This window comes from Mustelus asterias, unplaced genomic scaffold (assembly GCF_964213995.1).
Source record: "Mustelus asterias unplaced genomic scaffold, sMusAst1.hap1.1 HAP1_SCAFFOLD_490, whole genome shotgun sequence".
Lineage (NCBI taxonomy): Eukaryota > Metazoa > Chordata > Chondrichthyes > Carcharhiniformes > Triakidae > Mustelus > Mustelus asterias.
The window spans coordinates 292,691-320,262 of NW_027590442.1; the positions used below are offsets into that span (position 1 = coordinate 292,691).

Genomic DNA, 27,572 nt, shown 5'->3' on the forward strand with positions numbered 1-27,572 from the left:
CCATCGACGACGCAAAGATCATCGCCAGAGGCTCTGCAATCTCTTCCCTCGCCTCCCACAGTAACCTGGGGTACATCCCATCCGGACCCGGCGACTTACCTACCTTGATGCCATTCAAAGATTCCAGCACGACCTCTTTGTTCAAGTCCACATACTCAATCTTTTCAGTCCACCACAAGCCCACAGTACATCCACCCAGGTCCTTCTCCTCTGTGAAAACCAAGGCAAAATGCTCATTGAGCACCTCTGCCATTTCTACTGGTTCCGTACAGATTTTCCCGCCTTCACCTTTTATAGGCACTATTCCTTCACGTCTCATCCTTTTACTCTTCACATATTTATAGAACACCTTAGGGTTTTCCTTAATTCTACTTGCCAAGGCCTTCTTGTGACCCCTCTGGCTCTCCTTATTTCCTTCTTTAGTCCCTTCCTACAAGCCGTATACTCATCTAGATCCCTATCTTCGCCAAGCTCTCTGAACCTTTTGTACGCTTTCCTTTTCTTCTCGACTAGGTCCCGCACAGCTTTCGTGCACCACGGTTCCTTTAACCTACCAACTCCTCCCTGTCTGCTCGAGACATTGTCCTGTAGAACCCAAGACAGACATTCCTTGAAAAACTGCCACCTCTCTTCAGTAGATTTCCCCGAGAATACCTCCTTCCAATTTGCTGCTCTAATTTGCTGCCTTTTGTCCTCATATTTCCCCTTCCTCCATGTAAATGCTTTCCTAGCTTGACTGATTCTCTCTTTTTCCAATGCAAGCATAAAGGAGGTAGAGTTATGATCGCTATCCCCAAGATGCTCTCCCACTGAGAGATCTGCCACCTGTCCACGCTCATTGGTCAGTATCAGATAAGTACAGCCTCTCCTCTTGTAGGCTTGTCCACATGCTCTGTCAGGAAACCCTCCTGAACACACCTAACAAACTCCTCCCCATCCAATCCCATTACCCCAGCGATATTCCAATCTATGTTTGGGAAATTAAAGTCTCCCATCACAACAACTGTGCTATTATTGCAACTCTCCACGTGTTAACCGGGAGTGTCTCGGAGGGGAGTGTTGACCTGTTAGAGAAAATCTCCATTACAAGGGAGGAAGTGTTCGGTTTTTTAGGGAATATAAAGACTGACAAATCCCCAGGGCCTGATGGAATCTATCCAAAGCTGCTCAGGGAGACGAGAGATGAAATTTCTGGGCCTCTGATACAAATCTTTGTCTCGTCACTGGACACAGGTGAGGTCCCAGAGGATTGGAGGATAGCTAATGTGGTCCCGTTATTTAAGAAGGGTAGGAAGGATAACCTGGGAAATTATAGGCCGGTGAGCTTGATGTCCGTGGTGGGGAAGTTGTTGGAGAGGATTCTTAGAGGTAGGATGTATGCGCATTTAGAAAGGAATAAACTCATTAACGATAGCCAGCATGGTTTTGTGAGAGGGAGGTCATGCCTCACTAACCTGGTGGAGTTTTTTGAAGAAGTGACCAGAATGGTTGACGAGGGAAGGGCCGTGGATGTCGTCTATATGGACTTTGGGAAAGCGTTTGACAAAGTCCCTCATGGTAGGTTGGTGTAAAAGGTTGGATCTCATGGGATAAAGGGGGAGGTGGCTAGATGGGTGGAGAACTGGCTTGGTCACAGAAGACAGAGGGTGGTAGTGGAAGGGTCTTTTTCCGGATTGATGCCTGTGACTAGTGGTGTTCCGCAGCGCCCTGTATTGGGACCTCTGCTGTTTGTGATTTATATAAACGATCTGGAAGGAGTAACTGGGGTGATCAGTAAGTTTGCGGATGACACGAAAATGGCTGGACTTGCAGATAGTGAGGAACATTGTCAGAGGCTACAGAAGGATATAGATAGGCTGGAAATTTGGGCAAAGAAATGGCAGATGGAGTTCAATCCAGATAAATGCGAAGTGATGCATTTTGGTAGAACTAATGTAGGGAGGAGCTATACGATAAATGGCAGAACCATAAAGGGTGTAGATACGCAGAAGGACCTGGGTGTGCGAGTCCACAGATCCTTGAAGGTGACGTCACAGTTAGAGAAGGTGGTGAAGAAGGCATATGGCATGCTTGCTTTTGTTGGACGGGACATAGAGTATAAAAGTTGGGGTCTGATGTTGCAGTTGTATAGAACGTTGGTTCGGCTGTATTTGGAATACTGCGCCCAGTTCTGGTCGCCACACTACCAGAAGGACGTGGAGGCTTTGGAGAGAGTGCAGAGGAAGTTTACCAGGATGTTGCCTGGTATGGAAGGGCTTAGTTATGAGGAGAGATTGGGTAAACTGGGGTTGTTCTCACTGGAAAGATGGAGGATGAGGGGTGACCTAATAGAGGTGTATAAAATTATGAAAGGCATAGATAGGGTGTACGGTGGGAAGCTTTTTCCCAGATCGGTGGTGACGTTCACGAGGGGTCATAGGTTCAAGGTGAGGGGGGGGGAGGTTTAACACGGATATCAGAAGGACGTATTTTACACAGAGGGTGGTGGGGGCCTGGAATGTGCTTCCGGGCAAGGTGGTGGAGGCGGACACACTGGGAACGTTTAAGACTTATCTAGATAGCCACATGAACGGAGTGGGAATGGAGGGACAGAAAAGAATGGTCTAGTTTGGACAAGGGAGCGGCGCGGGCTTGAAGGGCCGAAGGGCCTGTTCCTGTGCTGTATTGTTCTTTGTTCGAAGAATTGAACAGTATATTCGAAGTGGGGCCTAACTAAGGTTCTATAAAGCTGCAACATGACTTGCCAATTTTTAAACTCAATGCCCCCGGCCGATGAAGGTAAGCATGCCGTACGCCTTGTTGACTACCTTCTCCAATTGCGTTGCCACTACACGCCCAGATCTCTCTGCCTGTCAATTCTCCCAAGGGTTCGACCATTTACTGTATAATTCCTACATGCATTGGATCTTCCAAAATGCATCATCTCACCCCCTCCGGATTAAACTCCATCTGCCATTTCTCTGCCCAAGTCTCCAACCAGTCTGTATCTTGCTGCATCCTCTGACAATCCTCTTCACTATCCGCAACTCCACTAATTTTTGTGTCATCTGCGAGGTGACTAATCAGACCAGCTACATTTTCCTCCAAATCATTTATATACTACAAACAACAAAGGTCCCAGAATTGATCCCTGTGGAACACCACGAGTCACAGCCTTTCATTCAGAAAAGCACCCCCCTACTGCTACCCTCTGTCTTCTATGGCCGAGCCAGTTCTGTGCCATGAGGTACCTTGTCAAAGGCTTTACTGAAGTCCATAGTTAGTAAAGACGGAGATTGAGGGGTGACCTGATAGAAGTCTACAAGATTATGAGAGGCATGGACAGAGTGGATAGTCAGAAGCTTTTTCAGAGGTTGGAAGAGTCCATTTAGAGTCATAGAGGTTTACAGCATGGAAACAGGTCCTTCGGCCCAACTTGTCCATGCCGCCCTTTTGTTTAAACCTCTAAATTAATTCCAATTGCCTGCATATGGCCCATATCCCTCTATACACATCTTACCCATGTAACTGCCCAAATGCTTTTTAAAAGACATAATTGTACCCGCCTCACAAAAGGTTGCTGAAGAAGATTGGGTCACACGGAGTTGGGGGTAGGGTGTTAGCGTGGATTGGGGATTGGCTATCCGACATGGGTGCTTTTCTGGTTGGCAGATGGTAACTAGTGGCGTGCCGCAGGGATTGGTACTGGGGCCTCAACTATTTACCATTTATATCGACGATCTGGAGGAGGGGACTGAGTGTAGGGTAACAAAGTTTGGAGACGACACAAAGATAAGTGGAAAAGTGAATCGTGTGGAGGGCGTAGAAGGTCTGCAGAGAGATTTGGACAGGCTGAGTGAGTGGGCGAGGATCTGGCAGATGGAGTATAACGTTAACAAGTGCGAGGTTATTCACTTTGGAAGAAATAATAGCAAATTGGATTGTTATCCAAATGGAAAGAAATTACAACATGCTGCTGTGCAGAGGGACCTGGGGGTCCTTGTGCATGAGACGCAAAAACCCAGTCTACAGGTGTAATAGGTGATCAAGAAGGCAAATGGGATGTTGGCCTATATCGCAAGGGGGATAGAATATAAAAGCAGAGATGTCTTGCTGCATCTGTACAAGGCATTGGTGAGGCCGCAGTTGGAATACTGTGTGCAGTATTGGTCCCCTTATTTGCGGAAGGATATATTGGCCTTGGAGGGAGTGCAGTGATGGTTCACCAGGTTGATACCAGAGATGAGGGGTGTTGATTATGAGGAGAGACTGAGCAGATTGGGTTTGTACTCGTTGGAATTTAGAAGGCTGAGGGGGGATCTTATAGAGACCTATAAGATAATGAAGGGGCTGGATAGGGTAGAGGTGGAGAGATTCTTTCCACTAAGGAAGGAAACTAGAATGAGAGGGCACAGCCTCAAAATAAAGGGGGTCAGTTTAGGACAGAGTTGAGGAGGAACTTATTCTCTCAGAGGGTGGTGAATCTCTGGAATTCTCTGCCCACTGAAGTGGTGGAGGCTACCTCGTTGAATATATTTAAATCACGGATAGATGGAATCCTGATCGGTCAGGGAATTAGGGGTTATCGGGATCAGGCGGATAAGTGGAACTGATCCACTTCAGATCAGCCATGATCTTATTGAATGGCGGGGCAGGCTCGAGGGACTAGATGGCCTACTCCTGCTCCTATTTCTTATGTTCGAAAAAATCTCAATTACAAGGGAGGGAGTGTTAGGTTTTTTAGGAAACATTAAGACAGACAAATCCCCAGGGCCAGATGGCATCTCTCGTAGACTCCTCAGGGAGGCAAGAGATGAAATTGCTGGGCCTCGAACAGAAATCTTTGTCTCTTCACTGGACACAGATGAGGTCCCAGAGGATAGCAAATGTGGTCCCGTTATTTAAGAAGGGTAGCAAGGATAACCCGGGTAATTATAGGTCGGTGAGCTTGACGTCGGTGGTAGGAAAATTGTTGGAGAAGATTCTTAGAGATAGGATATATGCGCATTTAGAACTGAATAATCTCATTAGCGATAGACAACATGGTTTTATATGAGGGAGGTCATGCCTCACAAATTTGGTTGAGTTTTTTGAGGAGGTGACAAAAACAATTGACGAGGGAATGGCCGTGGATGTCGTCTATATGGATTTTAGTAAAGCATTTGACAAGGTCCCTCATGGCAGGCTGGTGCAAAAGGTTAAATCTCACTGGGTAAAAGGTGAGCTAGCTAGATGGGTGGAGAACTGGCTTAGCCATACAAGACAGAGGGTAACAGTCTTTTTCCAGTTGGAGGTCTGTGACTAGTGGTGTTCCGCAGGACTCTGTACTGGGACCTCTGCTGTTTGTGATATATATAAATGATTTGGAGGAAGATGTAGCTGGTGTGATCAGTAAGTTGGCGGATGAGACAAAGATTGCTGGAGTTGCGGATAGTGATGAACATTGTCAGAGAATACAGCAGGATATAGATAGGCTGGAACATTGGGCAGAGAAATGGCAGATGGAATTTAATCCAGATAAAAGCGAAGTGATGCATTTCTGTAGATCTAATGTAAGGGGGGGAGCTATACAATAAATGGCAGAACCATCAGGAGTATAGACACACAGAGGGACCTGGGTGTACAAATCCACAGATCCTTAAAGGTGGCAGCACAGGTGGAGAGGGTGGTCAAGAAGGCATATGGCATGCTTGCCTTTATTGGACGGGGCATAGAATATAAAAGTTGGCATATGATGTTGCAGCTGTATAGAACGTTGGTGAGAACAGAAGAACATAAGAAATAGGAGCAGGAGTCGGCCATCCAGCCCCTCGAGCCTGCCCCGCCATTCAATAAGATCATGGCTGATCTGATAGTGGTTTAGTTCCACTTACCCGCCCGCTCCCCATAACCCTTAATTCCCTTATTGATCAGAAATCTATCTACCTGTGACTTAAACATATTTAACGAGGTAGCCTCCACTGCTTCAATGGGCAGAGAATTCCAGAGATTCACTACCCTCTGAGAGAAGAAGTTCCTCCTCAACTCTGTCCTAAACTGACTTCCCCTTATTTTGAGGCTGTGTCCTCTAGTTCTTGTTTCCTTTCTAAGTGGAAAGAATCTCTCTGCCTCTACCCTGTCTAGCCCCTTCATTATCTTATATGTCTCTATAAGATCTCCCCTCAGCCTTCTAAACTCCAACGAGTACAGGCCCAATCTACTCAATCTCTCCTCATAAGCTACACCCCTCATCTCCGGTATCAACCTAGTGAACCTTCTCTGTACTCCCTCCAAGGCCAATATATCCTTCCGCAAATAAGGGGACCAAAATTGTACACAGTACTCCAGTTGCGGCCTCACCAGTACCCTGTACAATTGCAGCAAGACCTCCCTGCTTTTATACTCCGTCCCCTTCGCGATAAAGGCCAACGTTCCATTTGCCTTCTTGATCACCTGCTGCACCTGCAAATTGAGTTTTTGCGATTCATGCACAAGGACCCCCAGGTCCCTCTGCACAGTAGCATGTTGTAACTTTTCACCATTTAAATAATAGTCCATTTTACTATTATTCCTTCCAAAGTGGATAACCTCACACTTGTCAACGTTATACTCCATCTGCCAAATCCTCGCCCACTCACTTAGCCTATCCAAATCTCTCTGCAGACTTTCCGCATCCTCCACGCAATTCGCTTTCTCACTCATCCTTGTATCATCCGCAAACTTTGTTACCCTACATTCAGTCCCCTCCTCCAGATCGTCTATGTAAATGGTAAACAATTGAGGCCCCAGCACCGATCCCTGCGGCATGCCACTAGTCACCAACTGCCAACCAGAAAAGCACCTATTTATTCCAACTCTCTGCTTCCTGTTAGATAGCCAATCCTCAATCCACGCCAACACCTTACCCCTAACTCCGTGTACCCCAATCTTCTGCAGCAACCTTTTGTGAGGCACCTTATCGAACGCCTTCTGGAAATCCAAAAACACCACATCCACCGGTTCCCCTCTGTTAACCGCACTCGTTACATCTTCATAAAAATCCAGTAAATTCGTCAAACACGACTTTCCCTTCATGAATCCATGCTGCATCTGCTTGATCGAACCATTTTTTTCCAGGTGTCCTGCTATTTCTTCTTTAATGATGGATTCCAGCAATTTCCCAACTACGGACGTTAAGCTAACCGGCCTGTAGTTACCCGCCTTTTGTCTACCTCCTTTTTTAAACAGCGGCGTCACATTAGCTGTTTTCCAATCAGCCGGCACTTCCCCAGAGTCCAGCGAATTTTGATAAATTACAGCCAACGCATCTGCTATTACCTCAGCCGTTTCTTTCAGTACCCTGGGATGCATTCCATCCGGGCCCGGGGACTTGTCTACCTTTAGTCCCATTAGCCTATCCAGTGCTACCTCTTTAATAATAGTAATCGTTTTAAGGACCTCACCCTCTACAGTCCCACGACCGTCAATTTTCGGTAAGCTATTTGTGTCCTCTACCGTGAAGACCGACACAAAAAACTTGTTTAAGGCCTTGGCCATTTCCTCGTTTCCCATTATTAAATCCCCCTTCTCGTCTTCTAAGGCTCCAACATTTACTTTAGCTGCTCTTTTCCTTTTTATATATTTGTAAAAACCTTTACTATCAGTTTTTATATTTTGTGCTGGTTTAGTTTCATAATCTATCTTTCCTTTCTTTATCGCTTTCTTAGTAGTTCTTTGTTTTTTAAAGCTTTCCCAATCTTCTAATTCCTCACTAGTTTTGGCCACTCTGTACGCATCGGTTTTTAATTTAATACTCTCCTTTATTTCCTTAGTTATCCACGGCTGGTTATCCCTTTTCTTACATTCCTTCTTTATCACCGGAATATATTTTTGCTGAGTACTGAGAAAAATCTCCTCAAAAATCCGCCACTGTTGTTCAGCTGTCCTACCAACTAGTCTGTGTTCCCAGTCTACATCAGCCAATTCCGCCCTCATCCTATTGTACTCCCCTCTGTTCAAGCAGAGGACACTGGTTTGGGACCCTACTTTCTCACCCTCCATTTGTATTAGAAATTCAACCATATTGTGATCACTCATTCCAAGAGGATCCCTCGCAAGAAGATCATTAATTTTACCTGTGTTGTACCTGTTAATTCTCAGATACTTTCAACCAGTTTACTTACTCCAAGGTTTTACCCCGGTGCCCTTATTTGCAAGGTGGACAAAGGACAAGCACAAGTAAAAGTTCAACAAGTTTATTAAATAACACTATTACCCCTTAAATTACCCAAATAAAACAAGAGGATACCCCAGATTCAAGTATACTACCCGTAAAGATGGCTTGGTTAAACTGCAGGCCCGATTCTCTGAGTCCCTCTGGTCTGTCGTCACGAAGGTGAGTCTCGATGGCCGCTTCTTCCTTCCTTCCTTCTCTGATCAGTCTTCCAAATGGTCACGGCCGCCTCCCCTGTCGAGTCTTCGCTGCAGTGTGCCTCTGAGTGTGTCCCTTTATCCCCAGCCTGCTTGCCTTTCCAGCAACTTCTCTGGCTTCCGGCCAATGAGGTCCCAGGAGGGGGTTCCAATACCCAGTGGGTTTCTTGATGTCTGCCTGACAGGACACCAGGGTCCGCCCCCCAGGTTTCTTGTTGTCTGCCTGACAGGACACCACGGTCCGCCCCCCAGGTGTCCATCTCCATGTTGTTGAACTTGTTATCAGGTAAGGTTTCTACAGGATCTCTTGGTGACAGAAAGTCTGGCCCGATCTGGGCTTCTAACAATAGACCGATGCATTTCAATGAGGTGCCATGATCTCCTGCTAAGTCTCAAGTAGAGTGTAACGACCTTTGATGGGTGGTTGATGGGTCAGGCCCAGACACGTTTGTGTATTGTACAATTGGCCTGTCTGAGGTGTGACTGTGTTTGATTTCAAAATGCCCAATTCTTTAATTTAGGATATCCAATTTTATCAGCCTTAAAACTAGGCCCTGTTTATATCACCACATTCCCTCCTCTTGATCCAATGAGCGTCAGCGAACCGGATCACACAATTCTCACCAAACCATCTGAACAAGCAAGTACCCCGAATCTGGAGTTGACAGTAGCATCCCTAACCCACAATAGTACTAACAAAGTTAAATGAAGTAAAATAATTTAAAAAAACAATAAGCAATCGGGTATATACAAAACAAAGCAATAAACAGTACAAAATGAAGTAAAATAATTAAAAAAACAACAAGAAACAATACGTCAATTGGGTATATACAAAACAAAGCAATAGTAACACAGCGTAGTAGGTCAACTGGGCATCAACATAGTCATGCAGGCAACAAAGGTGATGAGCATGTGTACTGCTAATTCCTTCAAGCAAAAGTCTTGTGATCTCTGCCTGGTGATCAAATTCACTTTGTGTAATTTGCATTTCCTGTTCTGCTGCTGAACGGGCCTCTGAGACCTTTACCTTCTTCAGTCTTGCTTTTGCTGCATCTAAATCAAGTCTTTTATTCTGCAAGAGTTTACGTTCTTTAGATATTGTTCTGTAGTCCCCTTCCAGAAAGTTTCTAAGGGGTGCCAAAAGGTTGACCTCTGACGAGTGTACTTCCATCGGGCGTGGGGTGAACCACGTATATCCGGGGTAGCGTAGGCTGATCGGTCTTTGGTTGGTGTGGTGTCTGTGGTTCGGTCTGAGACGAGGAGTCCCAGATAACAGGGAAGTATGTAGTTCATTCTGGGGAAGATCAAGGTAGCACCTGTTAATTAGAACATAGAACATAGAACAGTACAGCACAGAACAGGCCCTTCGGCCCACGATGTTGTGCCGAGCTTTATCTGAAACCAAGATCAAGCTATCCCACTCCCTATCATCCTGGTGTGCTCCATGTGCCTATCCAATAACCGCTTAAATGTTCCTAAAGTGTCTGACTCCACTATCACTGCAGGCAGTCCATTCCACACCCCAACCACTCTCTGCGTAAAGAACCTACCTCGGACATCCTTCCTATATCTCCCACCATGAACCCTATAGTTATGCCCCCTTGTAATAGCTCCATCCACCCGAGGAAATAGTCTTTGAACGTTCACTCTATCTATCCCCTTCATCATTTTATAAACCTCTATTAAGTCTCCCCTCAGCCTCCTCCGCTCCAGAGAGAACAGCCCTAGCTCCCTCAACCTTTCCTCATATGACCTACCCTCCAAACCAGGCAGCATCCTGGTAAATCTCCTCTGCACTCTTTCCAGCGCTTCCACATCCTTCTTATAGTGAGGTGACCAGAACTGCACACAATATTCCAAATGTGGTCTCACCAAGGTCCTGTACAGTTGCAGCATAACCCCACGGCTCTTAAACTCCAACCCCCTGTTAATAAAAGCTAACACACTATAGGCCTTCTTCACAGCTCTATCCACTTGACTGGCAACCTTTAGAGATCTGTGGATATGGACCCCAAGATCTCTCTGTTCCTCCACAGTCTTCAGAACCCTACCTTTGACCCTGTAATCCACATTTAAATTAGTCCTACCAAAATGAATCACCTCACATTTATCAGGGTTAAACTCCATTTGCCATTTTTCTTATTAATATCTGATTCTCTTTTCCTTTTCTTTACTAGAATGTCGTATGACTCCTCTTTTTTTAAAAAATAAGTAAAGGAATAATAAAAGCCCAATCGTGTCATACGAAGGGTAGTCGGGCAAGGAGTTTGCAGAGCGTGAAAATAAAATGTTGGGTATGTGGCACGTGTCCTTGTTGTTGGAGGACTATGGCACAGTATAACAATAGATTCTTCATCTCACAACCAAACTGTGGTGTGTCGGAAGATTATGACGCAGTGTAATGTGGGCAGATAAGAAACCCTTTTCAATTGGGTGATGCGTGGAGTGGACGGATAAAGCTATTTACAATTTGGACTGTGATGTCCTGATCCTTTCTTAGTGGAGGGAACCTATGTGGGCGGGCTTTGGCTGCCAGGTACCCACTGCATTACCACCTCTGATAGTGAGCGCCGGGTCAAATGGTTCTGGGAGTCCCAGTACCAGGGGTGCCATAGGGGGTAAGAAATCATAGAAATCATAGAAACCCTACAGTGCAGAAGGAGGCCATTCGGCCCATCGAGTCTGCACCGACCACAATCCCACCCAGGCCCTACCCCCACATATTTACCTGCTAATCCCTCTAACCTACACATCCCAGGACTCTAAGGGGCAATTTTTTTTTAACCTGGCCAATCAACCTAACAGGATTTATGATCATCTAGAGAAGTTTAGTATGATCAAAAGTAGTCAGCACGGCTTTGTCAAGGGCAGGTCGTGCCTTACGAGCCTGGTTGAGTTCTTTGAAAATGTGACCAAACACATTGACGAAGGAAGAGCGGTGGATGTGGTCTATATGGACTTCAGCAAGGCGTTCGATAAGGTCCCCCATGCAAGACTTCTTGAGAAAGTGAGAGGGCATGGGATCCAAGGGGCTGTTGCCTTGTGGATCCAGAACTGGCTTGCCTGCAGAAGGCAGAGAGTGGCTGTGGAGGGTTCTTTCTCTGCGTGGAGGTCAGTGACCAGTGGAGTGCCCCAGGGATCTGTTCTGGGACCCTTGCTGTTTGTCATTTTCATAAATGACCTGGATGAGGAAGTGGAGGGATGGGTTGGTAAGTTTGCTGACGACACCAAGGTAGGTGGTGTTGTGGATAGTTTGGAGGGATGTCAGAAGTTGCAGCGAGACATAGATAGAATGCAAGACTGGGCGGAGAAGTGGCAGATGGACTTCAACCCGGATAAGTGTGTGGTGATCCATTTTGGCAGATCCAATGGGATGAAGCAGCAGTATAATATGAAGGGTACCATTCTTAGCAGTGTAGAGGATCAGAAGGACCTTGGGGTCCGGGTCCATAGGACTCTTAAATCGGCCTCGCAGGTGGAGGATGCGGTCAAGAAGGCGTACGGCGTACTGGCCTTCATTAATCGAGGGATTGAGTTTAGGAGTCGGGAGATAATGCTGCAGCTTTATAGGACCCTGGTTAGACCCCACTTGGAGTACTGCGCGCAGTTCTGGTCACCTCATTACAGGAAAGATGTTGAAGCCATTGAAAGGGTGCAGAGGAGATTTACAAGGATGTTGCCTGGATTGGGGGGCATGCCTTATGAGGATAGGTTGAGGGAGCTTGGTCTCTTCTCCCTGGAGAGACGAAGGATGAGAGGTGACCTGATAGAGGTTTACAAGATGTTGAGAGGTCTGGATAGGGTAGACTCTCAGAGGCTATTTCCAAGGGCTGAAATGGTTGCTACGAGAGGACACAGGTTTAAGGTGCTGGGGGGTAGGTACAGAGGAGATGTCAGGGGTAAGTTTTTCACTCAGAGGGTGGTGGGTGAGTGGAATCGGCTGACGTCGGTGGTGGTGGAGGCAAACTCGTTGGGGTCTTTTAAGAGACTTCTGGATGAGTACATGGGATTTAATGGGATTGAGGGCTATAGATAGGCCTAGAGGTGGGGATGTGATCGGCGCAACTTGTGGGCCGAAGGGCCTGTTTGTGCTGTGGCTTTCTATGTTCTATGTTCTATGTTCTAACCCGCACATCTTTGGACTGTGGGAGGAAACCGGAGCACCCGGAGGAAACCCACGCAGACACGAGGAGAATCTGCAAACTCCACACAGACAGTGACCCGAGCCGGGAATCGAACCCGGGACCCTGGAGCTGTGAAGCAGCAGTGCTAACCACTGTGCTACCGTGCCGCCCGTAAGGTTTGTGGGTTCCCCATCCTTTCCATCGGGGTCCCCTGGGCCGGGGTTTGGCTGATTCCCCTGGCTCCTCCCCCATTTTGTTTTGGCAAAAATGGCCCCTTGGGGTCTTTTATTGCCGGAACCTGGCATTCATGGGGCTCCCTGTCGTAGGTTAGGTTGTCTGCCAGGAATGTGGGGGTTATAGCTGCTTGTCGGGCCGGTCCTTCAAGGGGCATGGGTCGGGGTCCATCGTCGGGGAACCGCTGAGATGGTCGTGTGGGGTAGTTGGGTGGGGCCCTACAGTTCCGGGCAAAATGGTTGGGTTGCCCGCAGGTATAACACTGTGCTTGTGGGCGTGGGCCTCTGGGCTCAGCTCTATATCGTTCTCGGTGTCGGGGGTTGGGCCTATGTCCTGTGCGGCCTTGTGGTTCCCTGTGTCGGCGATCAGCAGGGGTGTTTGGGTGTGCGGGGTTTGCTGGTCCCCTGAAATTTGGTGGTGCCCTACAGTCCCAGGCAAAATGGTTGGGTTGCCCACAGTTGTAACACTGTGCTTGTGGGGGTGCATATCTGGGGTTGCTTTTATCTTGTTCCCTGTACCTGGGGTTGGGAATATATCGGGGTTCTGCGCGGGGCTGCGGTCTTCTGTATCGATGATTGGCAGGGGTATATGGGGGTGAGTTTCCCAGTCCCCTGTTTCCACCACCCCCTTCGTTACGCCAAACCGGGGCCAAGTCTGTGTGGATTGGGTTCATCTTTCCGTGTTTTGTGGGCTTGGGGGTGTCTGTTTGTCTGACTTCCCGTTCCCACACACGAGTCATTTTGCGGATGGCCCAGGCTTCTGTATGTGTATTATCATCGGGATCAAAATTCTCACAGGCTTTCCGTCTCCCCTCGGTGGCGTGTGCTATCAGGGTCCGGATCCATGTAGACCGGTGGTGTGCATTTAATTGGACTCAATTTAATTGGCCAAAAACCGCAACAAATTGGTTCCATAGTCGGCCAGCATAGGCTGTCGGGTGCTCCCCTCTCTTTTGTTGGCAGTTGTTTAAGCCTTGTACCGGGTCATCCCTATTGTAGCCTATAGCGGCCAGAACGGCCGCCTTCATTTCTATTGGGTTCCCCCGGCCACGTTCTGGGGTTCGGGTAGGGCGGAATGGATGGCAGGACTTAAACATAACAGAATAAGTTTAACCTCTTCTGCCTCGTCTAGGCCGTTTAAAACACGATATTGGGTGACCTGGTCAAAGAGAGCATGTGGATCCCCGGAGGGTTCAAATACTCCAATCGCTTTAGCTATGTCAGTGAGCTGTGTCATGGTGTATGGAGTTACATAAGTCACATTGTGGTTCTGTCCGTCCTGTCGTTGGGTGATGACCGGATTCATTGGTACAGGAAACGGATTAGTGACTGGGCTTTTTGGGATGGTACAAGGACTAGGAGCTGAGACTGAGTTTCCCCAGGTGGGGGCTGGATTAGGTGGTGCCGTTGGTTCCACTCCCGGGAAGGGAGGTGGGGGTCCCCAGTCGGCAGTGACTCTAGCTGTTGCATAATGGCAGGCATCCTCTTCTAAATCCCCCCACTCTACCCCTGGGTCACTATCCCCTGTTTCAGTCGTGTATGCACACATTACCCCCCTTTTTATGGCTAGTTGTGCTTTTAAATCTTCAATCTCGCGCAGACATTTGGAGTGGTCTGTTGCGCGGGCTGTATTTACGTTTCCTGCTTCGTGCAAAACTTTTACTGCAGCCTGTAGGTCGCTGCATTTACGTTTAACTTCCTCTCCCTGTTGCAGCGCAACCTCTCTCTCATGGACAGCACGCCGTGCCCTTTGGTAGGCTTTATCACATTGAGCCTGGAATTGGCTCATGTGTATCATGTTAATCTGGTTCCTTTCTTCTCCTGTGCTTACCTCCGCTTCCAATTGTTGTGTGTGCGCGGTCTTCCATCAGGCGCACTAAAATGTGAGGATGGTTAGGTACACTATCATAAGTTGGATTCCTATTACGGCCAGTTGTGACAGAATGCGGACCCATGGGTGGATTTGGACATTTGAACCCCAATCCCAGAGGTCCTCCCATGCAGCATGACTGGCCATGATTATTTCCTTTTAGGATTCGTCACTTGAGTATAGGTAAGGGATCGGGGTAGGGGTCCGGTTTTCACTAAATTCCCTCCCGTAGATTTTACCCAAATTCCCTAGACTGTTCTAGTTCTGACTACACAGTTTGTCCACCTTGTGTTACAGACACCGGGTTTATGGCCCAATTTACTGGTTGAATCTGTATTAGTCCTTCACTCACTTAAGACTGGCCGTCACGTGGGGCAGCTGCCCTCTTAATTCAGGCTCAGGCGGAGTGTTGGAGAATACCGGATTGAAGGTTCAACTTCGGAGCAACGTATTACTTCTTATCGAAGTCCCATCTGGGTCGCCACTGTTGTACCTGTTAATTCTCAGATACTTTCAACCAGTTTACTTACTCCAAGGTTTTACCCCGGTGCCCTTATTTGCAAGGTGGACAAAGGACAAACACAAGTAAAAGTTCAACAAGTTTATTAAATAACACTATTAACCCTTAAATTACCCACATAAAACAAGAGGATACCCCAGATTCAAGTATACTACCCGTAAAGATGGCTTGGTTAAACTGCAGGCCCGATTCTCTGAGTCCCTCTGGTCTGTCGTCACAAAGGTGAGTCTCGATGGCCGCTTCTTCCTTCCTTCCTTCTCTGGTCAGTCTTCCGAATGGTCACGGCTGTCTCCCCTGTCGAGTCTTCGCTGCAGTGTGCCTCTGAGTGTGTCCCTTTATCCCCAGCCTGCTTGCCTTTCCAGCAACTTCTCTGTTCTTTAATTTAGGATATCCAATTTTATCAGCCTTAAAACTAGGCCCTGTTTATATCACCACACCTGTCTCATTACACAGGACCAGATCCAAGATAACTCGCTCCCTCGTAGGTTCTCATCGAAGAAATCATAGAAACCCTACAGTGCAGAAGGAGGCCATTCGGCCCATCGTGTCTGCACCGACCACAATCCCACCCAGGCGCTAATCCCTCTAACCTCCGCATCTCAGAACTCTAAGGGGCAAATTTTTAAACTTGGCCAATCAACCTAACCCGCACATTTTTGGACTGTGGGAGGAAACCGGAGCACCCGGAGGAAACCCACGCAGACACGAGGAGAATGTGCAAACTCCACACAGACAGTGACCCAAGCCGGGAATCGCATCCAGGTCCCTGGAGCTGTGAAGCAGCAGTGCTAACCACTGTGCTACCGTGCCGCCCACGGTATGTTCTGTAACATACTGTTCGAGGAAACTATCCCGACAGCATTCTAAGAACTCTTCCTCAAGTCCACCGTGTCCGACTTGAATCAACCAATCAATATGCAGGTTAAAATCCCCCATGATTATTGCTGTTCCGTTTTTGCACGCATCCATTATTTGCTTGTTTATGGCCCGACCCACCTCAAAGTTATTATTTGGGGGCCTACAGACCACGCCCACCAGTGACTTTCTCCCCTTATTATTCCTTATCTCCACCCACAACGATTCCACATTCTGCTCCTTAGAGCCTATATCGTCTCTCACTCCCGCCCTGATGTTACCTTTAATTAACGGAGCTACCCCATCTCCTTTTCCTTCCTGTCCATCCTTCCGAAATGTCTGATACCCCTGGATATTCAGTTCCCAGTCCTGGTCACCCTGCAACCACGTTTCTGTAATGGCCACTCGATCATACCCATTTGTACTAAAGAACAAAGAACAGTACAGCACAGGAAACAGTCCCTTCGGCCCTCCAAGCCTGTGCCGCTCCTTGGTCCAACTAGACCAATCGTTTGTATCCCTCCATTCCCAGGCTGCTCATGTGACTATCCAGGTAAGTCTTAAACGATGTCAGTGTGCCTGCCTCCACCACCCTACTTGGCAGCGCATTCCAGGCCCCCACCACCCTCTGTGTAAAAAACGTCCCTCTGATATCTGAGTTATACTTCGCCCCTCTCAGCTTGAGCCCGTGACCCCTCGTGATCGTCACCTCCGACCTGGGAAAAAGCTTCCCACCGTTCACCCTATCTCTCCCCTTCATAATCTTGTACACCTCTATTAGATCTCCCCTCATTCTCCGTCTTTCCAAGGAGAACAACCCCAGTTTACTCAATCTCTCCTCCTAGCTAAGACCCTCCATACCAGGCAACATCCTGGTAAACCTTCTCTGCACTCTCTCTAACGCCTCCACGTCCTTCTGGTAGTGCGGCGACCAGAACTGGACGCAGTACTCCAAATGTGGCCGAACCAGCGTTCTATACAGCTGCATCATCAGACTCCAGCTTTTATACTCTATACCCCGTCCTATAAAGGCAAGCATACCATATGCCTTCTTCACCACCTTCTCCACCTGTGTTGCCACCTTCAAGGATTTGTGGACTTGCACACCTCGGTCCCTCTGTGTTTCTATACTCCTGATGACTCTGCCATTTATTGTATAACTCCTCCCTACATTATTTCTTCCAAAATGCATCACTTCGCATTTATCCGGATTAAACTCCATCTGCCACCTCTCCGCCCAATTTTCCAGCCTATGTATATCCTGCTGTATTGCCCGACAATGCTCTTCGCTATCCGCAAGTCCAGCCATCTTCGTGTCATCCGCAAACTTGCTGATAACACCAGTTACACCTTCTTCCAAATCATTTATATATATCACAAATAGCAGAGGTCCCAGGACAGAGCCCTACGGAACACCACTGGTCACAGACCTCCAGCCGGAAAAAGACCCTTCGACCACTACCCTCTGTCTCCTATGGCCAATCTTCCTATGGCCAAGCCAGTTCTCCACCCATCTAGCCACTTCTCCTTGTATCCCATGAGCCTTAACCTTCTTAACCAACCTGCCATGAGGGACTTTGTCAAATGCCTTACTGAAATCCATATAGACGACATCCACGGCCCTTCCTTCATCAACCGTTTTTGTCACTTCCTCAAAAAACTCCACCAAATTTGTAAGGCACGACCTCCCTCTTACAAAACCATGCTGTCTGTCACTAATGAGATTGTTCCGTTCTAAATGCACATACATCCTGTCTCTATTTGTGCCATCAACTCATTCACTTTGTTTCGAATGCTACGTGCATTCAGGTAAAGTGTCTTTATGCCAGCCTTTATATGGACCCGATTTGTTAGTGCATTCTTTTGATTGCACGCTCTGTCCCTACCTGTCACAAACTGGTTATCCTTCCCCAGACCATCTCCTTGCACTGCGTTGACCACCTCCCTTCTTGTGTTTGTCACCTTTTTTACTCTGCCTGAGCCCTTGACTCCTTTAACTAGATGAATGTCCTCATCATTAACCTGCACTCGTACCCTCTCCTTTACCTTTGATTTTGTAATTCCCCATACCCCTGAACCCTCCCCCCACTATTTAGTTTAAAGCCCTATTTACAGCCCTGGTTATACGATTCGCCAGGACTCTGGTCCCAGCACGATTCAGACGAAGACTATCCCATCTGAACAGCTCCCATCTTCCCCAATACTGGTGCCAATGTCCCATGAATTCAAACCCATTCCTCCCACACCAATCTTTGAGCCACGCATTTATCTCCTTAGTCTTATTGACCCTGTGCCAATTTGCTTGTGGCTCAGGTAGTAATCCAGAGATTACCACCTTGTTGGTTCTGTTGTTTAATTTGGCTCCTAGCTTTTCATACTCCCTCTGCAGAACCTCTGTTCCTGTTCTGCCTATGTCGTTGGCACCTACGTGGACCACTACAACTGGATTGTTACCCTCCCTCTCCAAGTTCCTCTGCAGCCCAGATGAGATATCCTGGACCCGAGCACCAGGCAGGCAACACAACCTTCGGGAATCTCGATCCTGGTCACAAAGAACAGTGTCAATACCCCTAAATACACTATCCCCAATTACCACTACATTTCTTTATTCTTCCTCCACCTGAATGGCTCCCTGTACCACGGTGCCGTGGGCAGTTTGCTCGTCCTCCTTGCAGTCGCCATTCCTGTCCACACTGGGAGCAAGAATTTTAAACCTGTTGTACAGATTCAGGGACTGAGGCTCTTGCAACTCTACCTTCTGGATCCCAATTCCTGCTTCACTCGCAGCCACACCCTCTCATCTCTGACCCCCGGCTGAATTAGTTAGTCTAAGGGGTGTTACTGCCTCTTGAAACACAGTGTCCAGGTAACTCTCCCTGATATGTCGCAGTGTCCGGAGCTCAGACTCCAGCTCATCAACCCTGAGCCGGAGTTCCTCAAGCAACCAACACTTACTGCAGACATTCTCCCTAGGAACCACAATGGTGTCCACCAGCTCCCACATCGTGCAGGAACAACACATCACATGACCCTCCATCACAATTACCTAGTTTAAGTTATTACAAAATTGGAAATAATCCTACCTGCCTCGTCTGTTTCTGCCTAAGCCCGATGAGCCAAAGCCCTTTAGCTCTCACTTTAGCCACACTACCAGAAGGACGTGGAGGCTTTAGAGAGAGTACAGAGAAGGTATAGCAGGATGTTGCCTGGTATGGAGGGTCTTAGCTATGAGGAGAGATTGGGTAAACTGGGGTTGTTCTCCCAGGAAAGACGGAGAATGAGGGGCGACCTAATAGAGGTGTATAAAATTATGAAGGACATAGGGTGAACAATGGGAAGCTTTTTCCCAGGTCGGAGGTGACGAACACAAGGGGTCACGGGTTCAAGGTGAGGGGGGCAAGGTTCAACACAGATGTCAGGGGGATTAATTTTACACAGAGGGTGGTGGGGGCCTGGAATGCACTGCCAAGCAAGGTGATTGAGGCAGACACGCTGGGATCGTTTAAGACTTATCTAGATAGCCACATGAACAGACTGGGGATAGAGGGATACAAACGAATGGTCTAGTTGGGCACATGAGCGGCGCAGGCTTGGAGGGCCGAAGGGCCTGTTCCTGTGCTGTATTGTTCTTTGTTCTTTGCCAGTCCTGTCCCTCCCTTAGCCATGTTTCAGTAATAGCTATAATATCCCAGTCCCACGTACCCATCCATGCCCTGAGTTTATCTGCCTTGCCCATCAGGCCTCTTGCATTGAAATAAATGCTGTTTAATCTGGACTTCCCTTGCTCTCTGCCCTAAGAACATAACAACGCAAGAACATAAGAACTAGGAGCAGGAGTCGGCCATCTGGCCCCTCGAGCCTGCTCCGCCATTCAATAAGGTCATGGCTGATCGTTTTGTGGACTCAGCTCCACTTACCCGCCCACTCACCATAACCCTTAATTCCTTTACTGTTCAAAAATGTATCTATCGTTGCTTAAAAACATTCAATGAGGTAGCTTCAACTGCTTCACTGGGGAGGGAATTCCACAGATTCACAACCCTCCTCAACTTGCTGTTTGTCATTTTCATAAATGACCTGGATGAGGAAGTGGAGGGATGGGTTGGTAAGTTTGCTGACGACACCAAGGTAGGTGGTGTTGTGGATAGTTTGGAGGGATGTCAGAAGTTGCAGCGAGACATAGATAGAATGCAAGACTGGGCGGAGAAGTGGCAGATGGACTTCAACCCGGATAAGTGTGTGGTGATCCATTTTGGCAGATCCAATGGGATGAAGCAGCAGTATAATATGAAGGGTACCATTCTTAGCAGTGTAGAGGATCAGAAGGACCTTGGGGTCCGGGTCCATAGGACTCTTAAATCGGCCTCGCAGGTGGAGGATGCGGTCAAGAAGGCGTACGGCGTACTGGCCTTCATTAATCGAGGGATTGAGTTTAGGAGTCGGGAGATAATGCTGCAGCTTTATAGGACCCTGGTTAGACCCCACTTGGAATACTGCGCGCAGTTCTGGTCACCTCATTACAGGAAAGATGTTGAAGCCATTGAAAGGGTGCAGAGGAGATTTACAAGGATGTTGCCTGGATTGGGGGGCATGCCTTATGAGGATAGGTTGAGGGAGCTTGGTCTCTTCTCCCTGGAGAGACGAAGGATGAGAGGTGACCTGATAGAGGTTTAGAAGATGTTGAGAGGTCTGGATAGGGTAGACTCTCAGAGGCTATTTCCAAGGGCTGAAATGGTTGCTACGAGAGGACACAGGTTTAAGGTGCTGGGGGGTAGGTACAGAGGAGATGTCAGGGGTAAGTTTTTCACTCAGAGGGTGGTGGGTGAGTGGAATCGGCTGACGTCGGTGGTGGTGGAGGCAAACTCGTTGGGGTCTTTTAAGAGACTTCTGGATGAGTACATGGGATTTAATGGGATTGAGGGCTATAGATAGGCCTAGAGGTGGGGATGTGATCGGCGCAACTTGTGGGCCGAAGGGCCTGTTTGTGCTGTGGCTTTCTATGTTCTATGTTCTATGTTCTAACTCAGTCCTAAATCTGCTTCCCCTTATTTTGAGGCCATGCCTCCTCGTTCTAGTTTCACCCACCAGTTGAAACAACTTCCTGCTTCTATCTTATTTGTTCCCTTCATAATCTTATATGTTTCTGTAAGATCTCCCCTCATTCTTCTGAATTCCAATGAGTATAGCCCCAGTCTACTCAGTCTCTCCTCATAAGCCAACCTCTCAACTCCGGAATCAACCTAGTGAATCTCCTCTGCACCCCCTCCAGTGCCAGTATATCCTTTCTCAAGTAAGGAGACCAAAACTGTACACAGTGCTCCAGGTGTGGCCTCACCAGCACCTTATACAGCTGCAACGTAACCTCGCTGTTTTTAAACTCCATCCCTGTAGCAACAAAGGACAAAATTCTATTTGCCTTCTTAATTACCTGCTGCACCTGCAAACCAACTCCTTGAGATTCCTGCACAAGGACACCCAGGTCCCTCTGCACAGCAGCATGCTGCAATTTTTTACCTTTATAATCGTCTTGCTTTTGCCTGATCTGTCTGGTACTAGGATTGCTGACACTGCATTGATTATTTGATGTTCTCTCTTTAACCTCCATGCTGTCCTCAACCTTCTCCTCGGTCTCCTTACTGCTTTGAGTCCCCTCCACCCCGCCCCGCCAAACTAGTTTAAAATTTAGAATTTTAACTTTGGGTCAGACTTATCATTCTCCATAGCTGTCTTAAAACTTCCTTGATTTTATACTCTATGCCTCTACCTATGTCAGACTCCTATTTATTGACTGCAGCTCAGCCTTCAACACCATTATTCCTACGAAACTCATCTCCAAACTCTGTGGCCTGGGCCTCAACTCCTCCCTCTGCGACTGGATCCTGAACTTCGTAACTCACAGACCACAATCAGTAAGGATAGGCAACAACACCTCCTCCACGATCATCCTCAACACCGGTGCCCCACAAGGCTGTGTTCTCAGCCCCCTACTATACTCCTTATACACCGATAACCGTGTGGCCACATTCCCCTCCAATTCGATTTTCAAGTTTGCTGACGACACCACCGTAGTGGGTCGGATGTCAAACAATGACGAGACAGAGTACAGGAATGAGATAGAGAATCTGGTGAACTGGTGCGGCAACAATAATCTCTCCCTCAATGTCAACAAAATGAAGGAGATTGTCATCGACTTCAGGAAGCGTAAAGGAGAACATTTTCATATCACCAATTTTCATACCTGTAAATTTCTCAAACATGTCTTTTAACTGTAAAGAAGTTTAACAGTTAGCCAGTCAGTACGGAGCCCTGCAGAATCAGACTGCAAACTCTGGTGTGTTTGTAAAAATAGTAAGAAGTTTAACAACGCCAGGTTAAAGTCCAACAGGTTTATTTGGTAGCAAAAGCCACACAAGCTTTCGGAGCTCTAAGCCCCTTCTTCAGGTGAGTGGGAATTCTGTTCACAAACAGAGCTTATAAAGACACAACTCAATTTACATGAATAATGGTTGGAATGTGAATACTTACAACTAATCAAGTCTTTAAGACACAAAACAATGTGAGTGGAGAGAGCATCAAGACAGGCTAAAAAGATGTGTATTGTCTCCAGACAAGACAGCCAGTGAAACTCTGCAGGTCCATGCAACTGTGGGAGTTACAAATAGTGTGACATGAACCCAATATCCCGGTTGAGGCCGTCCTCATGTGTGCGGAACTTGGCTATCAGTTTCTGCTCAGCAACTCTGCGCTGTCGTGTGTCGCGAAGGCCGCCTTGGAGAACGCTTACCCGAATATCAGAGGCCGAATGCCCGTGACCGCTGAAGTGCTCCCCAACAGGAAGAGAACAGTCTTGCCTGGTGATTGTCGAGCGGTGTTCATTCATCCGTTGTCGCAGCGTCTGCATAGTTTCCCCAATGTACCATGCCTCGGGACATCCTTTCTTGCAGCGTATCAGGGAGACAACGTTGGCCGTTGGTATTCATGTAAATTGAGTCTGTGTCTTTATATGCTCTGTTTGTGAACAGAATTCCCACTCACCTGAAGAAGGGGCTTCAAGCTCCAAAAGCTTGTGTGGCTTTTGCTACCAAATAAACCTGTTGGACTTTAACCTGGTGTTGTTAAACTTCTTACTGTGTTTACCCCAGTCCAACGCCGGCATCTCCACATCATTTGTAAAAATATCCAGCACCCAGTACCCTTTGCTTCCTGCCACGAAACCAGTTTTATACCCATTTACCACTTTCTCTTCAGCTTTTAATTCTGTCAAAAAGCTTTGCTACAATCTGTGTCGATCACATCAGCTGCACTACATCCTCAGCCCTCTGTGTCTCCTCCCCTCAATATTAAACCTATTAGTCAGATGCTACAAACCCTTGCTGACTGTCCTGATTAATCTATGCCCCTCAACATTGCAATTTATAACATTGTTGATCGTTTTTCCAAGAATTTGCTCCGTCTGACCTTTGGTTTCTGACTCAATGACACATTTCTACAATGTTAGCGATTCTCTTGGCAGCTGTAGCAGCGAGAATTGGAAATAACCAACAACCTGCTTTTCCTGTTGCTTACAATCGAACATCAAAGGTCAGAAACAGGAGCAGGAATTGCCATTTTATCCTTTCTCCTGCTCCAGTTTTCACTTGTTTCCCTTAGCCTTTGTTTCAGCCAGACCTTTGTAAATTCATTCATAGAATCCCTATTCGGCCCATCGAGCCTGCACCGACAGCAATCCCACCCAGGCCCTGTCCCCATAACACCACCTAGTTACCCTGCTAGTCCCCCTGACACTAAGGGGCAATTTTTATCATGGCCAATCAACCTATCGGTCTAAATAGCCTCATTCTGTGCGGTAACAGTTCTATGATTCTGTGTTCCATAACTATGCAAAATCTAACTGAATTCTAATCACTATTGCTTTCCCAGCCCCCCTCCGATATGGATTTGAAGCATCACCTCTCACCAGTATTGGGAAGTGAAGATTGGTTAGAGATTTTTATGAAGGTTTTTTTTTAATAGGATGTGGGTGTCACTGGCTGGGCCAGTATTTATTACCCACCCCTAATTGCCCCTGGAACTCAGTGGTTTGCTAGGCCATTTTAATAGTTCCACATTACTGAGGCTCTGGAGTCACATGTCGGCCACACCAGCTAAGGATGGCATATTTCTTTCCCTAAAGGACATCAGTGACCAGATGGATTTTTCTAACAATGGTTTCCACATTTTAATTCCAGATTTTTATTGAATTCAAATTTTACCACCTGCTGTGGTGGGATTTGAACCCGGGTCACTGGATTGAGTCATTCAGGTGACTCCTGCAAGAGGTGTCTGGATCTTGCTCACCACATGGCTGACATTCTCTGCCGAGTCTAAGCAGCTCGGGGACAGCACTATTACAGGTGTGGTAAGATGCAGGTATTGCTGTACCACCCAGATACACCAGGACAGCACCAGCGACTGGTAAAACTACACAAACCAGCTGCTGGCACCTAATGAACATGTCATTGGTTCAGGATGGCAGCAAGGTTCCACTTAGAACACAGTGGGAACTTTGTGTTGTTGATTGATTGGGTTTTTCCGGGTGATGTTGACTGTGTTTTTCCGGGTGATGCTGACTGGGTTTTTCCGGGTGTTGTTGGTTGACTGGGTTTTTCCGGGTGTTGTTGGTTGACTGGGTTTTTCCGGGTCTTGTTGACTGGGTTTTTCCGGGTCTTGTTGACTGGGTTTTTCCGGGTCTTGTTGACTGGGTTTTTCCGGGTCTTGTTGACTGGGTTTTTCCGGGTCTTGTTGACTGGGTTTTTCCGGGTCTTGTTCACTGGGTTTTTCCGGGTCTTGTTGATTGGGTTTTTCCGGGTGATGTTGACTGTGTTTTTCTGGGTGATGCTGACTGGGTTTTTCCGGGTGTTGTTGGTTGACTGGGTTTTTCCGGGTCTTGTTGATTGGGTTTTTCCGGGTGATGTTGACTGTGTTTTTCCGGGTGATGCTGACTGGGTTTTTCCGGGTGTTGTTGGTTGACTGGGTTTTTCCGGGTCTTGTTGACTGGGTTTTTCCACATAGAAACATAGAAAAACGACAGCACAAACAGGCCCTTCGGCCCCACAAGTTGTGCCGAACACATCCCTACCTTCTCGACCTACCTATAACCCTCCATCCTATTAAGCTCCATGTACTCATCCAGGAGTCTCTTAAAAGACCCTATTGAGTTCGCCTCCACCACCACTGACGGCAGCCGATTCCACTCGCCCACCACCCTCTGGGTGAAAAACTTACCTCTAACATTTCCCCTGTACCTACCCCCCAGCACCCTAAACCTGTGTCCTCTCGTAGCAGACATTTCCACCCTGGGAAAAAGCCTGTGAGAGTCCACCCGATCTATGCCTCTCAACATCTTATACACCCCTATTAGGTCTCCTCTCATCCTTCGTCTCTCCGAGGAGAAAAGACCAAGCTCCCTCAGCCTATCCTCATAAGGCATGCATGTTGATTGATTGGGTTTTTCCAGGTCTTGTTAATTGATTGGGTTTTCCCGGGTGATTTTGATTGGGTTTTCCCGGGTGATTTTGATTGGGTTTTCCGGCTATTGGTGATGTGCTTCCTGCTTCTTGTTTTCCCAGAAAACCAGAAGCATTTTGAGAAGTTTCGCTGGCCGCCTGTGTGGTACCTGAAGGCCGAGGATTGTTTCTGTCGTGCTCAGAAAGAACGCCAACGTGAGGATGAACGCCTCCACAAACAGCACGCCAAGAGGAAGTGGCATTTCTGGCGATCCAGATCCAGACCCCTCGCTCAGTGAATGGTCAGTGCCGATAAGCAATGGAACAGGAAGGCACGTTAACATCCCAGAGTGAGAATGCTGCCACAGCCAGCCATCCCCGGCCTCAGTGACAGCAAGAGAGTCCAGAGATCGGAGAAGACACTCCCGAGTGTGAATGTGGCAGCTCGGTATCCGCACTCAAATACTTCATCCACTTCCGTCTCCTGGAAGCTCAGGGTTAGAGGTTTTGCTGCAAGCTTTTTCAGGGACCATATTCCACTGAACCTTGCCGAACAGAATGATTCCATTCAGAGCAAGATACCCTGTAGTCAATGAAGCCCCATTCATTGTTATTCCCACACACTTTACACCTCAATACACTGAACCACCTGACTCGTTTAATAGACTGTTAACTGCCTTACTAATTTAATAGACTGTTAACTGCCTTGTTTAATAGGCAGTTAATTACCTGACTAATTTAATAGAGTCATAGTCATGGAGTCATAGAGGTTTACAGCATGGAAACAGGCCCTTCAGCCTAACTTGTCCATGCCGCCCTTTTTTTAAAATACCTAAGCTAATCCCAATTGCCTGCATTTGGCCCATATCCCTCTATACCCATCGCACCCATGTAACTGTCTAAATGCTTTTTAAAAGATAAAATTGTACCCGCCTCTACTACTACCTCTGACAGCTTGTACCAGACACTCCCCACCCTCTGTGAAAAAATTGCCCCTCTGGACACTTTTGTGTCTCTCCCCTCTCACCTTGAACCGATGCCCTCTAGTTTTAGACTCCCCTACCTTTGGGAAAAGATATTGACTATCTAGCTGATCTGTGCCCCTCATTATTTTATAGACCTCTATAAAGTCACCCCTCAGCCTTCTCCGCACCAGAGAAAAAAGTTCCAGTCTATCCAGCCTCTCCTTATAACTCAATCCATCAAGTCCTGTAGCATCCTAGTAAATCTTTTCTGCACTCTTTCTAGTTTAATAATATCCTTTCTATAATAGGGTGACCAGAACTGTACACAGTATTCGAAGTGTGGCCTTACCAATGTCTTGTACAACTTCAACGAGACATCCCAACTCCTGTATTCAATGTTCTGACCGATGAAACCAAGCATGCCGAATGCCTTCTTCACCACTCTGTCCACCTGTGACTCCACTTTCGAGGAGCTATGAACCTGTACCCCGAGATCTCTTTGTTCTGTAACTCTCCCCAACGCCCTACCATTAACTGAGTAAATAGACTGTTAACCACCTTATTAATTTAACCAACTCACTAATTTAATACTGTTAATGATAGATTGTTAATCACCTTACGAATTTAATAGGCTGTTAAACACCTGACTAATTTAATGGACTGTTAACCACCTTACTAATTCAATACTGTTAACCAGGTGACTAATTTAACAGACTGTTCACCATCTTACTAATTTTAAAGACTGTTAACCATTTTACGAATTTAATACACTGTTAACCACCTTACTAGTTTAATACTGTTAACCACCTTTCTAATTTACGAGACAATTAACCACCTTAATTAACCAGACTGTTAACCATCTTACATAGAAACATAGAAAACTACAGCACAAAACAGGCCCTTCGGCCCCACAAGTTGCGCCGAACATATCCCTACCTTTTTGGCCGACCTATAACCCTCCATCCTATTAAGTCCCATGTACTCATCCAGGAGTCTCTTAAAAAACCCTATTGAGTTTAAACTATCTTACTAATTTACTGGACTGTTAACCAACTTGCAGATTTACGAGGTCATAAACCAGCTTATTAATGTACTGGACTGTTAACCAATTTACTGTTTTACCACCTGTGGCCTGAGACTGATTTGGTCAAAT

General features: G+C 47.1%; 1 protein-coding gene across 1 annotated transcript in view; it reads left to right on the forward strand.

The window, feature by feature from the left end:
• Positions 1-25,973, forward strand: part of LOC144486846 (rho-related BTB domain-containing protein 2-like) — a 289,061-nt gene extending 263,088 nt beyond the window's left edge. The window contains exon 10 of the mRNA XM_078204866.1: positions 25,578-25,973. Coding sequence (XP_078060992.1) covers positions 25,578-25,753 — 176 coding nt within the window. The 3' untranslated portion in view covers positions 25,754-25,973. The remainder of the gene's footprint in view (positions 1-25,577) is intronic.
• Positions 25,974-27,572: the final 1,599 nt, after the last annotated feature.